Here is a 13,728-nt window from a genome sequence, read left to right as displayed (position 1 = left end):
GTGTTAAAATGCCAACAATCTTGTGGGTGCTTAATATATATTAATTGATGACAAAAGATAAAATGACACTCGTTCAGTCTTAGAGGCCTTCCTATATGTTATGCTTATGGTTACAGATTTGGTAAGTTCACTCCATGGGATCTGCAGAAACCCTAGTAAGGTAGAGTGGAAGAAATAAAGTCTTAAGCAGAAGATGTGAGTGGGTTGGAATTCTGATACTGCCACTTACTAGCTCTTTGATCTTATGCCTGATTCTTCATCTGTAAAATAGGGATAATAATACCTTCCCACAGAGTCACTTTGAGGATTAAATGAATTAACTATGCATAGTGTCAAACTGCTAGAATATGCCATGCAATTTACTGCCTTCAAGTCTGAGCCTGGAGCCCTGAGCTTGGAATAGTCATTCCCTTCATAGCCACGCCTCGCTTAACCTGTTGTCTGGTTAGTTCCTGGCAAGTGCCTGGTCTTCCATAAAACCCCAACTCAAGTATTAACTTATTTTTGAAGCATCCCTTGGCCCAACAAATTGTAGATAGAGATGGTTGCTTAATGCTGAACGAATGAGCATCTGGAATCCAATAAGTGCCAAATATATGTTGCTTTCTCACCACTATCCCCTTTTCTGCTTAATCCCAACAAATCTTTCTTTAAGTTACCTAATACTGCCTATTGCCCTTTTTTCTTAAAACTTTCCAAAGTCAATTGGATAGGGATATATGACTCTCCTACTGGAAAAGGAGTCGTCGATAATTGCTAACAATAATACAATCTACCAAAAAAAGCAACAGACAGCTTATTCCAAACTTGAACAAAATTGAGGGAATATACTACCCATGAGTCATTTGTGAAAATTACTTGGCAATATATGAAGTCAAATCAAATACGAAATGAGTCCAAATAAAGAATTAAAAATGGAGATTTTGCAGTAAGCCAATCTATTTAAGTGGAAGACTAAGCCCAAACAACAGATTGATTATGACTATGTGACAATGAAACTTATAAAGCCTGACACTGTAAACTTCATTTATTTTTTCAATACATATTAAATATATATCATTTAGTATTTACTCTGTGCCAGGCAATGTTGTAGGCACTGTGGATATAATTATCATCAAGTTGAGGTATTAGTCTTCATGGAACTTACATTATAATGGAAGAGACATACAATCAACATTTGTATATATAATATAAATATATAATATGATATCAGAAAGTAGGAAGTGCTATGAAGAAAAATAGAGCAAAGGGATAGAGAATGATGAGGGTGTTATTGTAAATTGTGTGGTCAGGGACAGCCTCTCTGAAAAGATGACGTATGGCCAAAGAATGGAATGAACTAAGGGAAAGGGCCATATAAATATCTGGGGAAGAACATTTTAGGCAGTGCAATGCCCTTCAACCAAAGACTACCAGAAACATACCCATAGTTGACAGATTGGGTTTATTACTCTTACTCCAGGGAGGGACAACACACACTATAGGTAACTATGATGTGTTTCAATAAGAAGTTGTTAGAATGAACCTATTATAGGATTTGGACAATTTGGGGGAAGGTCTAGGAAGCAGGAGTTCTGTCTCAGATACATCAGAAAGCAGGGGCAATTGTATGATTGCACATTTCAATAAATTTTATTTATAGGGAGGGCAGATTAGAGGGAGGATAAAGCTGTACATTAACTGGCAAAGTAGCAGTGACCTATCTTGGCCAAGAAGTGGTCTTGTTTTGTCTCACTTGGTCAGGCTCCCAGTGATCTTGTCTTGGGTTGGTGTTCTGTGAGTTTATGTTCAACAAGAGAAGAACATCCCTAATTGTGAGTCCGAGGTCAATTTGTGGATATCAGGGGCTTCCCCCACTTCCCTTTCTCAAACAGCAAGCAAAAAGCCTTAGAATATAAGGAACAAGACCGGGCGTGGTGGCTCATGCCTGTAATCCCAGCACTTTGGGAGGCCGAGGTGGGAGGATCACCTGAGGTCAGGAATTGGAGACCAGCCTGGCCAACGTGACGAAACCCCGTCTCTACTAAAAATACACAAATTAGCTGAGTGTGGTGGCGAGCACCTGTAATCCCAGCTACTTGGGAGGCTGAGGCAGGAGAATCACTTGAACCCAGGAGATGGAGTTCGCAGTGACCTGAGATTGCACCATTGCATTCCAGCCTGGGTGACAGAGTGAGACTCCGTCTCAAAACAAAACAAAATAAGCAAACAAAAAAAGAATATAAGAAACAAATTTTAGAAGTAGTAGGAGAGGAAGAAGTACAACAGTGGCTATCACCTCATCTTTAATAGAAAGTAGTCACTTTCTACTGTATTATTGTATGGAACATACTTAAACATTATTCTTTATATGAAATTCAAAGATAAGTGGCCTACTGTATATTTCTTTTTGCTATTAATCAATCTGACAACACTGAAATAAACACTTTCAGTTGTGTACGAAATACTTTGAATACTTTGTCCCTTTTCTTCCCATCTCAGATTTTTCTTTTAATTCAAATAGACTCCGAAAAAATATGTGAATCTGTTTGAGCCAGTCCTATTTATTATATATGCACATATATACACACATAACCAAATGTACATATTTTATACACACACACGACACAGAGTGCGCCCAATATTATAGAACATGTAATACACACACTCACGGAAAGCACCCGTACGCGAACAGAATTGACTATGTTGTTGATATGGCCATTCTGTGAAATGTCTCCAGTGGACTGTCGTCCTGCCCTTCAGTTATTTCAAGTAGAAGCCTAAGGAAGACGTGGTCTCTGTGCAGATTTAGACCCTGGCGAGCCTCAATGCGGAACCAAAGGATGAGCGAAATCGGTTGCAGTGGCGGTTTATTTACACCACGACACACACCTCTTCACCTTGGCCGGAGGCCACACAGACGTGGGGAAATGTTTTGCCAACGTACTCGCAATAGTTCACATGGTTTCCTTTGCTCCCAGCGGTTGCGCGGGCTGGGTTTTTGGAGCAAAGGCAACGGATACTGCTGAGGCTCCTGAGAATGTCCCGTTTTCGAGGCTGCAGTAGCTCCAGTGTCCGGTTCTGTAGTGCCGAGAGGGAGGCCTCGGGCTCCGGGCGGGGGAATGTGTTGCAGTTAGTCCAAGAGCCCCAAGCCCAGCAAAGCCGCCCGTTCCCCGCTGGGGCGCAACTCTCACTGGAACTCTTGTTCTCTGGACTGGGGAATGAAATGAGCTCAGCCAAGGCTCCCGAAACCAGCCCTGCCGCTCCCACTTGTGGTCGCATTCTCAAGAGCGGCTGTCTGCGCCGCGGGGCATCACTTTCGCTTCTGCCTCCTCCTGCGCCTATTGCGGCAACTACTCACGCTCCTACCGGACGAGGAGAGGGAGGTGAATCCGTGGCAGAGGTGAGTGAGATCATGGCTGCACCTTCGCTCTAAGGAGCCCGCTTGCCTTCAGCGAGTCCGCTTCATCTTTCAGCCCGCTTCCCTTCAGCGAGTCCGCTTCATCTTTCAGCCCGCTTCTGACCATTTGCATTTCGCTCCTTCTACCTTCACTGTGCCCATTTTCATCCTTTTCTGCAATCTATCCATGGCAGCTCCTTGTTCGCCCTTCTCCTCTCTCACATTCTCACTCATCCTTGGGCCCCTTTGTAGGGTGCCCCGTTCTCCCTCCACCCTCTTTCGCCTCTGATCTCGGGGCAGACACAGCTAAGGGTCACAGACCTACGTATAGCATTTATTTGTTTTGTGTTATCGTTCGTGAACATATTTTTATTCTCCACTAGACTGAGCTCGTGGAAAGGAGGACCCCTATTTTATTCATTACAGAATTTGCAGTGCCTGGCACTTAATAGGGGCTCAATCTACTGAAAGTGTTGTGTGTTGAGTGAATGATCGGTTTGAGATCCTAACAGGCTAACTAAGTGGAAATTCCTTGTAGGGAGTTGGAGAGGGTTGAGATTAAGGGTTTAAATTGGAAAGGAGAAATACCTTCCTCTGAGACAAGATAATTGGATGAATGTAGCGTAGGCAAAGTGATGTGCTAAACTGCAGATGTGGCTACCTTCAGGAAGGTCTTAAGTGGTCTCAATCTTGACCTTGAAGAATGAGAGGAGAGTGAGATGAGTTTTCCTCTAATGAGAGTGAATATTGGAGTGGGAAGTAGATGGTTTGAGAAGGAAAATACTTATAATTATTGCTGTGTAAGTACTCATATCAAATGTTTATTGAGTGTGTCAGGTGCTATACTGAGTGCCTTACATGCACTTCGGTTAAAAAATGAGAAATTTAAAAACATTACAGGTATTGAGGCGTAGGTTGAAACTCCAACAGTTGGGAGATACCTTGATGAGTCTTTTTCTTCCACTAGTGGGATGTAATAAAGCATAGTGATGAGAAGGACAACCTCTGGATTGAGACTTTCTGAGTGTGAAGCCTTGCTTTGCTACTTAATACCTGTGTGACCTTGGTAACCTCTCCAAGCTTCATTTTTTTTTCACCTGTAAAAGGGGGATACAAATAGTACTGACGTTTTTAGGGTTATTGTAATGATGTAGTGCCTTGAACGTAATAAACATTTCACAGGTGTTGGCTATTAGGGTTTCATGCCTGGGAGAAGAGGAAGTAAAAACAGTCCTGAGTTAGGTTAGAGATACACATTTTTTGCCCATGTGGGAGAGGTGAGTGAAACTACTGCACCTGTCCTCTGAGGAGCGCTCCTGCCTTTGGGATAGAAAGGTCCTCCCAGTTTGTGTCAATCAAAAAACTTCTTATTTTAGAATCCTAACCAAAAGATATAAGAACAACTTGGGTAAAGTTTGCATTTGTGCACATAGAAAATAAATAATTTATCTTAAGGCACAGATAAAACCAGGTAGCAGCAGGGACTGTTATAATCGTCTGCTATTCACCATGTTGATGAGGGAAGGATTCCCACCCTTTGCGTTATGGAGTAGCTGAACACAGGACAGATGAGATCAACAGCGGTTTATTAATCACATATGTTCACAGCTGGAATGGGAGAGAACACAGCGTGCCACGAACGGCCACACTGAGGTTGCTGTTGGTAAGACAGTGAATAATCAGGGGCTGTGGGAGGTAGACTTTGTGGTATCAAGAAATTGAGGTAATACCTGCTTCCCCTTGGAAGGATATGATTGGCTTGTTTGAGTAATTCCACAAGCTGACAGTGTACTAAAATCTGCTACCCTGAGATAAGCTGAAACTGCGTCTGGTCTCTTTGAGAAGGAGGGTCGTTTGGCCAGGGGACCTTATTTGTAGGAGCAGAATGGAGAGGGGAATTCGCAGTTAGGCCATTGGGAGCCCTCCTGGTTTCCCCAATTGTCAAGGTAGTACACAATATTGGGCCTTAATTTTGTGCCTCACACCACAAAGACTGTGTGTCTTTATAGTCTGGCAGGCATCCTTGGTCCCTATACTCATATTCCAAGAACTGTTAGACATATGTTTACTTTTAGATTGCCCGCTCTTGAAATGGGAAACCCTCTGAGTCTAACTCTGTATACTTATAATACCTTTTCCCTGAATAAAGAAGTAAAAAAAATTTATTCAAACAATGAAATCAAATATATTTCTTTTATAAGGATTTTTATAGATGTAAGCAGCTGAACTTTGGGGAAATTGAACCTCTCTTAGTTTATTTTTTTCAGCTTATGAGTAACAGCAAAAATTAAAACAATAAATGACAAACATTATAATACAATAAAAAATTAGTGTCCTCCAAAGAACAGATAGGTAAGGTACTCTTTTTTTAAGAGGAACTAAAGGGAGTCTAACATACCTAAGAATTAAAACATGTTGCTAGTGGATTTTAGCATGCTAATTGTTTTCTTTAAATTTTATTCATGGGGTGCTAATTTCCTATTAATAGAGGAGTTCAGTGTTAAAGCAGATAATACATTTATATTTTGATTTTTTTCTTCAACCCAGGAGCAGATTGCATTCCAGATAATAGTATTACACAGGGATTTTTTAAAAATGCAGATGCCAGTGTAGTTTGGTTTAGTTAATTTTCCTGTATCCAATACTATGTGAAATATTAATACTTTTTTTTTTTATTTCTTTTCTCTTTGGTGTTGCTCATAAGTTTCTTCTTCCCTCTCCTCTATTTCTGTGTTTAGGTTGAGTTGAGGCAATGCGCTTCACAGGTAAACCTGTAATTTGTGACAAGGTGATAAAGCATTATTATCTGAAGTGTATTCTTATAGATACCCTTGGGAAATGCTTAAAGGACCTGAACTCATAGAATTAGAGTCAGAGGGAACCCTAAAAATAATTTTCTAGGCAATACCTAAATTATTGCAGATGTGATCTTCAAAGGGAAAGATTATATAATATAGAAAGTCCCTTTCTAAAGTATTGTAGAACTTTATTTACTGATTTATTTGCTTTCTTTCTCTTTCTTTCTGATGTGGGGTCTCACTCTGTCACCCAGGCTAGAGGGCAGTGGCACAATCATTGCTCACTGCAGCCTTGACCTTCCTAGTTCAAGTGATCCTCCTGCCCCAGCCTCTCGAGTAGCTGGGACTACAGGTGCACACCACCACACCCAGCTAATTTTTAAATTTTTTGTACAGAAGGGTCTCACTATGTTGCCCAGGCTGGTCTTGAATTCCTGGGCTCAAGCTGTTCTTGTGCTTTGGCCTCCCAAAGTGCTGAGATTATAAGTATAAGCCACCACGCCAAGCCTACTGTAAAACTTTAATAATGCTTATTTTAAGAATTCTCTGCAACAAAACAAATATATATATACACACACACACACACACAATTTTTTACCGTGACATAGCCTCAGGTCCTGAGAACATGTGTCCCCCAAATCTCTTTAGATTGTAGCTTCTTAGGGTCTTCTTGCTCTGAGGAGACAGAACAGTTGCTGCTCTACCATTTGTTTTTTACATGCTTAGAATAAAATTATGATATCTTCTTCATACTTTTTATATACAGTTTCTTTCATCTTTCCTTCCGATTCTGTTTTCTCTATTTTTACCCTGTGATTTCTTCTGAAAATATAAATCCTCCATGCTGCTTTCAGTTTGAATAGTGCTTTGTAATCTGTAAAGCATTGTGCAAATGTAAGTTATTTTATTATTATGAAGGTGGCAGACCCTTGAACTGTATTTATTTATTTATTTATTTTTTTTTTTTTTTTTTTTAGGCAGTCTTGCTCTGTCACCCAGGCTGGAGTGCAATGGCATGATCATGGCTCACTGCAGCCTTGACATCCCAGGCTCAAGTGATCCTCCCACCTCAGCCTCCTGAGTAACTGGGACTACAGGCAAGCACCACCATACCTGGCTAATGTTTTAAATTTTTTGTATAGATGGGGTCTTGCTGTTTTGCCTAGGCTGGTCTTGAACTCTGGGGCTCAAGTGATCCTCCCACCTTGGCTTCCCAAAGTGCTGGGATTACAGACATGAACTGTATTCTTATGAAAGCAGTCCAATCCTTGTTTTTAATGGTTCTTGGACAATTGTCGTTGTTGCTGAAAAGTTTTAAGTCTATGTTTTTATACTCTATAGTCCATATTTCATCACTTTTCTAATTCTTATAACCATTTTCTTTAAATTTAGCTCTGCTGAACATATGCAAGTAAAGAATGAAGAGCCAAAGAAATGCACTACTTCAGTTTCTACATCAGAAGGTATTTTTAAGATATAGACCTTTCTTGAGAAGTTAAAAAAAGTTTGTAAATAGTTGAACATTAGACTTTACTTTTATTCAAATTGCCTATCATCTATTCCTTTTCAGTATTTCAAATGCAATAAATTGATAATCAGAAATACTTTTTTAGAAGTTACTTTTTTATTTATATTTTTTATAGAAAAATAGTAGTCTAGCCATTCAAGTGAAAGGTCCAAGAAAGGAAGAAAGAAAAATTTATCGAAAAGAAAACACAATAAGTATTCTGAAGATAGCGACAGTGACTCTGATTCTGAAACAGACTCCAGTGGTAAGAAAGCCAACAGTGTTCTGCAAGCCTTGCTTCAAAACTAGTTTTATTTCTTGAAACTTATTTTAGAAGAAGGTTCCTGAAAACACTAATAATACTGAAGAGTTTTTGAACGCCTGCTAACCTTGTGCCAGGCATTCCCCATAAGTGCTTTATATTCATTATTACCATCTAATCCATAAATAACTGTTGGGTACATCTTATAGATGAGGAAATGGAGACAGAGCAGGTTATAAGTACTGTCCCCAAGGTCACACAGTTGGGATTCAAACCTAAGCAATCTGACTGCAGATTGGTTGTGCATAGTTGTACAAACCATGTGGCACCAGACCAAGTCAGGGGATTGGGCTGTACCAAAGTAAGCCTTACAGGGCTGCATCAGCCCAGTGGAAGGGCTCTTTTGTGTAATTCTCATGCCCAGTGGGCACCGCTGCACAGTTTTCAAAAAGGCACTCCCTTTAGACTGGCTGCCAATTTATGGAAGGCACCCCATCTGGGGTAGTGCATCACAAAAAGCCACCTTTTCTGTGCCCTCTCCTGGCTAATGATTGACCAGAGGGTGCTTCCTCTTGGTTGGCATATTCCACAAAGGCTCTGCTTCCTCTGATATTGCCCCAGTTTCCTGGTCCCCAATGTCACTTTACTTCCTTGCTGCTGGAAAACCAAACTTTCTTAAAGCACACATCTAAGCATGTCAGTCCCATACTCAAAATCCTTCAATAGTTCTCCATAGCCCTCAGGGTAAAGTTCAGACCCTGACTGATCCTTCTCTAATCACATATACCCTGTCACTTTTTGTTGCACCATACTCTGTGGCCTGAAAACTTTTTTCTTTCTTTTCTTTTTTTTTTTTTTTTTTTTGAGACGGAGTCTCGCGCTGTCACCCAGGCTGGAGTGCAGTGGCGCGATCTCGGCTCACTGCAAGCTCCGCCTCCCGGGTTCACGCCATTCTCCTACCTCAGCCTCTCCGAGTAGCTGGGACTACAGGCGCCCGCCACCACGCCCGGCTAATTTTTTGTATTTTTAGTAGAGACGGGGTTTCACCATGGTCTCCATCTCCTGACCTCGTGATCTGCCCACCTCGGCCTCCCAAAGTGCTGGGATTACAAGCGTGAGCCACCACGCCCGACCCTTCTTTTCTTTTCTTTTCTTTTCTTTTCTTTTCTTTTCTTTTCTTTTCTTTTCTTTTCTTTCCTTCCTTCCTTCTTCTTTCTTTCTTTCCTTTCTTTCTTTTTCTTTTCTTTCCTTCCTTCCTTCTTCTTTCTTTCTTTTTTCTTTTTTTCTTTTCTTTTTTTTTTCAGGGCCTCCCTCTGTCACCCAGGCTGAAGGGCAGTGGCTCAATCTCTGCTCACTGCAACCTCCACCTCCAGGGTTCCAGTGATTCTCCTGCCTCAGCCTTCCGAGTAGCTGTGATCACAGGCATGCGCAACCATGCCCAGCTATTAAAGAAAAAAAAATTGTAGAGATGAGGTCATGCTGTGTTGCCCAGGCTAGAACTGCTTTCTGTCTCCTCAGTATTCCACGTTCTTTCTCTTGACTCTATTACTTGGTAGAGAGGCCCTCTGCCTACAATACCAGTCTCTTCTTCCAACAAGCTTGGCTTACTCATTGCAACAATGGATTTTGTAATCAAATAACTACTCTAAGAGCCACCTTTCTTGGTCAAGCATTCCTCAACCACCCTCCTCAAATCAGTTCTGATTTTGAGACTCCTCTGTGTGTCCAGAGCACCCCAAGCTCCCTTCTGTCACTCTGGATTATATCAATCTCTTTACCTATTTGTCTCCTCCATTAGACTGAGCTCCTAGAAAGCATTCTCCTTCCCCACTCCAACACACACATAGTTTTCTTTCCCTTTTTATCATGAAAATCTTCAAATGTTCAGAAACATAAAGGGAATAGTATAATTAATACTATATACCTTAGTACTCAGGTTTAACATTTGTTAGCATTTTGACATGTTTGCTTCAAATATGGATTTTTCACTAAGGGATTCAAAGTAAATTACAAATGTCATCACATTTTGATACAAAATATTTCTATGCATCTCTTTAAAATGATATTTTCCTACTTAACCATAATACCATTAACTTATTTAAAAATTAACATTAATTTCTTATATCATATAATACCTAATGTGACTTTAATAATATATCTATCCCCAGTGCCTAGCACAGTTTTTGACAAATAGTAATAAATGTTTGAATGAATAAATTTCTCTGTAACAACAAGTGAGAAACAGCAAAAGGATATTTATTTACTCAAAAGTATTGAGGTTTTAGAGGTAACTTTTTAAAAATTATAATGTGTTTTAATTTGCAGATGAAGACACAAAAATGAGAGCAAAGACAGCTAAGAAAAAGGAAAAGAAATGCAGATGGCCAGATTTTTTCCTTTAATTTTTATCATGGAAAAGGTCAAATGTGTATAAACATACATAGAATGGTATAATGATCCTTCAGGCACATAGCACCCAGCTTGAACAATTAACAACTTGTGGGAAATTGCCACTGCCCCCTAATTAATTTGAAACCAATCCCAGGTATAATGTCATTTATAAACAATTCAGCATGTTTCTCTAAAAGACAGTGTATTAGTCTGTTTTCACATGCCATAAAGACATACTTGAGACTGAATAATTTATAAAGAAAAGAGGTATAATTGATTCATAGTTCTGTATGGCTTGGGAGGCCTCAGGAAATTTACAATCATGGCAGAAGCCAAAGGGGAAGCAAGGCACACTGACATGGGAGCAGAAGAGAGAGTGAGAAGGGGGAAGCACCGGACACTTAACAGACAACCAGATCTCATGAAAACTCACTCAGTATCATGACAACAGCATGGGGGAAACCCATCCATCCAATTACCTCCCACCAGACCCCTCCCTTCACATGTGGGGATTATAATACAAGATGAAATTTGGGTGGGGACAAAGCCAAACCATATCAGATGCACATTCTTTTTCTAAAAACATAACTACAATACCATTATCATGCCTAAAAAAATTAACAATAACTCCTCAACTCTCATCACACTCCATTTTTAAATTTTTGTTGTTTTCTAGCCTGGCAGTTTCACATGAGGAAGACAGCATGAAGAAAGCCAAGGTCTGACTGCTTCTTTTTGATGATCAATTAATCTAGAATATTAATCAGGGAACTACCTCCTCCCTCTTGCTTCTAGCAGCACTAAACAAAAGGTTCCCTTTTTGTGTTTTTATCATCAGGAACCAGGGTCCATTCAAGGAGGTTGAATGAGACAAAATGCATTTGAATGCATGATTGTCAGCTTCTGAGCTGGGGAATATGCAACAATATGCCTTCTGGGCTGGGGATGGGAGAGCAAAGGGAGAACGGCCTCATTCTGGCTTTGGTAGAGTCTCCTCTTGTGTTTCATTTGATGCAGAGGACCTTTGGGCCAGAATGATTCCTATTTCCCTAAGTCCTCCACAGAAAGGGAGGACAGTGAACAGAATTTGGAATATACTAGACAGATGTTTGGCTGCCACCTTCCCATAAAGCCCTATGAGTAGCTTCTTCGGAAGATTCCTTTAGACTACAGGGTTGTGTCTAAGCTCTTCAGCATAAATGGAGATGGGCCCTGTCTTGAAACACACTGTTCTTTTACTAGGGACTTTCCCCATCCCCATTTTGCCTATGTATGTGAGATGTACAGGGCCTATTGGTGATTGAGGAATGTCAGCTCATAAAATGAGGCTTCCTTGTAATTCTGTTTAAATGACTTTTCCTTTGAAATTCTTATCCATACCTTATTTGGCACACAAAACAGATATACAGTTGACCCTTGAACAACACACGTTAGAGCTGCATATGTCCACTTATATGTGGATTTTTTTCAATAAATAGAATTGGCCCCCCATATCCACAGGTTTCACACCTGCAACCAAATGCAGATCAAAAATACAGTATTCGTGGGATGCAAAAACTGCAGATAGGTAAGGCCAAATTTTTGTATACTTGGATTCTGCAGGGCCAAGTGTGGGGCTTGAGTATGCAGGATTTTGGTATCTGTAGGGGTCCTGGGAACCAGTGTTTACAAGGAATTCACAACTTTTTTTAAATAAAAAATGTGCCTTATAAAAAATGGTACACTGACTTTTTTGTTTATTCAGTTCGTTTAACAGACATTTGGTGAACTGCACTTGAGGTTGTGCCATGCAGAATTTGAATCTGGCAGAAAAACATTTTGGAAAAATTTGTAAAAAACAGACCTAAGAAAATGGAGACTACAAATGAATGCTGATGACAGGGGCCTATACCAGGCCAAACAAAGTCAGGGCAAAGCAAGGCATAGACAGAGGAGGCAAGGACAGCATGGGAAGCCTGGATATTCTAGGCTGCAGTGGCACCAACTCCAACTGGGCTCCAGAACAAGGATGACATTATAGGGCCCATCCAAGATTATGATGACAGGGAGATCGATGGCAATGGGTGACATATATCTAAAATCTAAAGCCTTCTGACATCTTCTCTACTTGATCTTCCTAATCTTAAATCAAATCTTCAGGGCAAGAAAGAGAATTGGTTCAGTATATTTAATAGTTCATATCTTAATAGAAAAATATAACATGCAAATTTATGTGCTATTGAAATTTTAAACCACAGTGGGAGAGACTATTATGTTATTACTAAAATATCTTAGGAAAGTTAACACTGCAAGCCTTCCCTTCAGCTCACCCTTAGTGAGCATGGACTATTTGCCAAGCTCTGGACTAGGCCTCTGGCTTTGTTTTGTAAACCAAAAAGTATCTGAGACAGGTCTCAATCAATTTAGAAAATTTATTTTGCCAAGGTTAAGTATGCACCTGTGACACAGCCTCAGGAGGTCCTCACGACATGTGCCCAAGGTGGTCGGGGCACAGCTTGGTTTTAACCTTTTAGGGAGACATGAGACCAATCAATATATGTAAGATACACATTGGTTTGGTCCGAAAAGGCAGGACAACTCGAAGTGGGGATGGGGCTTCCAGGTCATAGGTAGAGACAAATGGTTGCATTCTTTTGAGTTTCTGATTAGTCTTTCACTGAATACACGATTTACAGGAATATTCACTCATCCCTTAGTCTGGCTTAGTCAAACAATAGGGCAAAGAAAGCAATCAGGTGTGCATTTGTCTCACGTGAAGAGAGGGATGACTTTAAATTGTCTGTTCACAAGGAATTTCCTTGTGAGCAAATTGTGAGGGAGGTATATAGCTTTTTTAAAAATCTTTGTAGTTATCTTATTTAGGAATAGAACAGGAGGCAGGTTTGTCCTGCCCAGCTTCACTTTTCCCAGCTTGACTTTTCCCTTTGGCTTAGTGATTTTGGGGTCCCAAGATTTGTTTTTTTTTACATTTCCCCCTTTTAAAAATCCTTCAGAGAAAGCATTTTAGAAGAAAATGAGTCCTTTGGTCTTAGATTTGTCTGATCTCTCATGGCTAGGATGCTTTATTCCTACATGAGTAGGTCCCATGTTATTAGGAAAGCTCATGTTTAGCAGGTTGTGAAGTTTCATGTCCTAGGAAGAGAAAACAGGGAGGAAGGGAGAAAGGCAACAACAAACAAACAAGAACAATCCTGGAAAATCTATATAGGCCATAATACTCTGAAGTCCATGCATCAGTAGGCAGGTATGAAAGTGGTTTATGTATGTAAATAGGTTGCTGTTATTTTCTTCTGAAGTTGTCTAGCTTCAGTTTGCAGGGCTTGAAGAAAGCACAGCTTAATTTTTAGTGATTTTAAATGAGGAAAAATGGGGAAGAAGGGAAAGGAAAGAA

The 13,728-nt window shown here is 40.2% G+C and overlaps 1 protein-coding gene across 1 annotated transcript; it reads left to right on the top strand.

Annotated features, from left to right (window-relative positions):
* Positions 1-2,877: 2,877 nt before the first annotated feature.
* Positions 2,878-12,053, top strand: LOC100589933. The gene is made up of 3 exons (XM_003262268.3): positions 2,878-3,382; positions 7,821-7,949; positions 10,272-12,053. Exons 1-3 carry the CDS (start codon positions 3,020-3,022, stop codon positions 10,287-10,289), a joined length of 510 nt encoding a protein of 169 aa, XP_003262316.3. The 5' UTR covers positions 2,878-3,019; the 3' UTR covers positions 10,290-12,053.
* The last annotated feature ends 1,675 nt before the right edge of the window (positions 12,054-13,728 follow it).

Source organism: Nomascus leucogenys, chromosome X, assembly GCF_006542625.1.
Source record: "Nomascus leucogenys isolate Asia chromosome X, Asia_NLE_v1, whole genome shotgun sequence".
Lineage (NCBI taxonomy): Eukaryota > Metazoa > Chordata > Mammalia > Primates > Hylobatidae > Nomascus > Nomascus leucogenys.
This window is presented reverse-complemented; position numbering and strand designations above follow the sequence as displayed.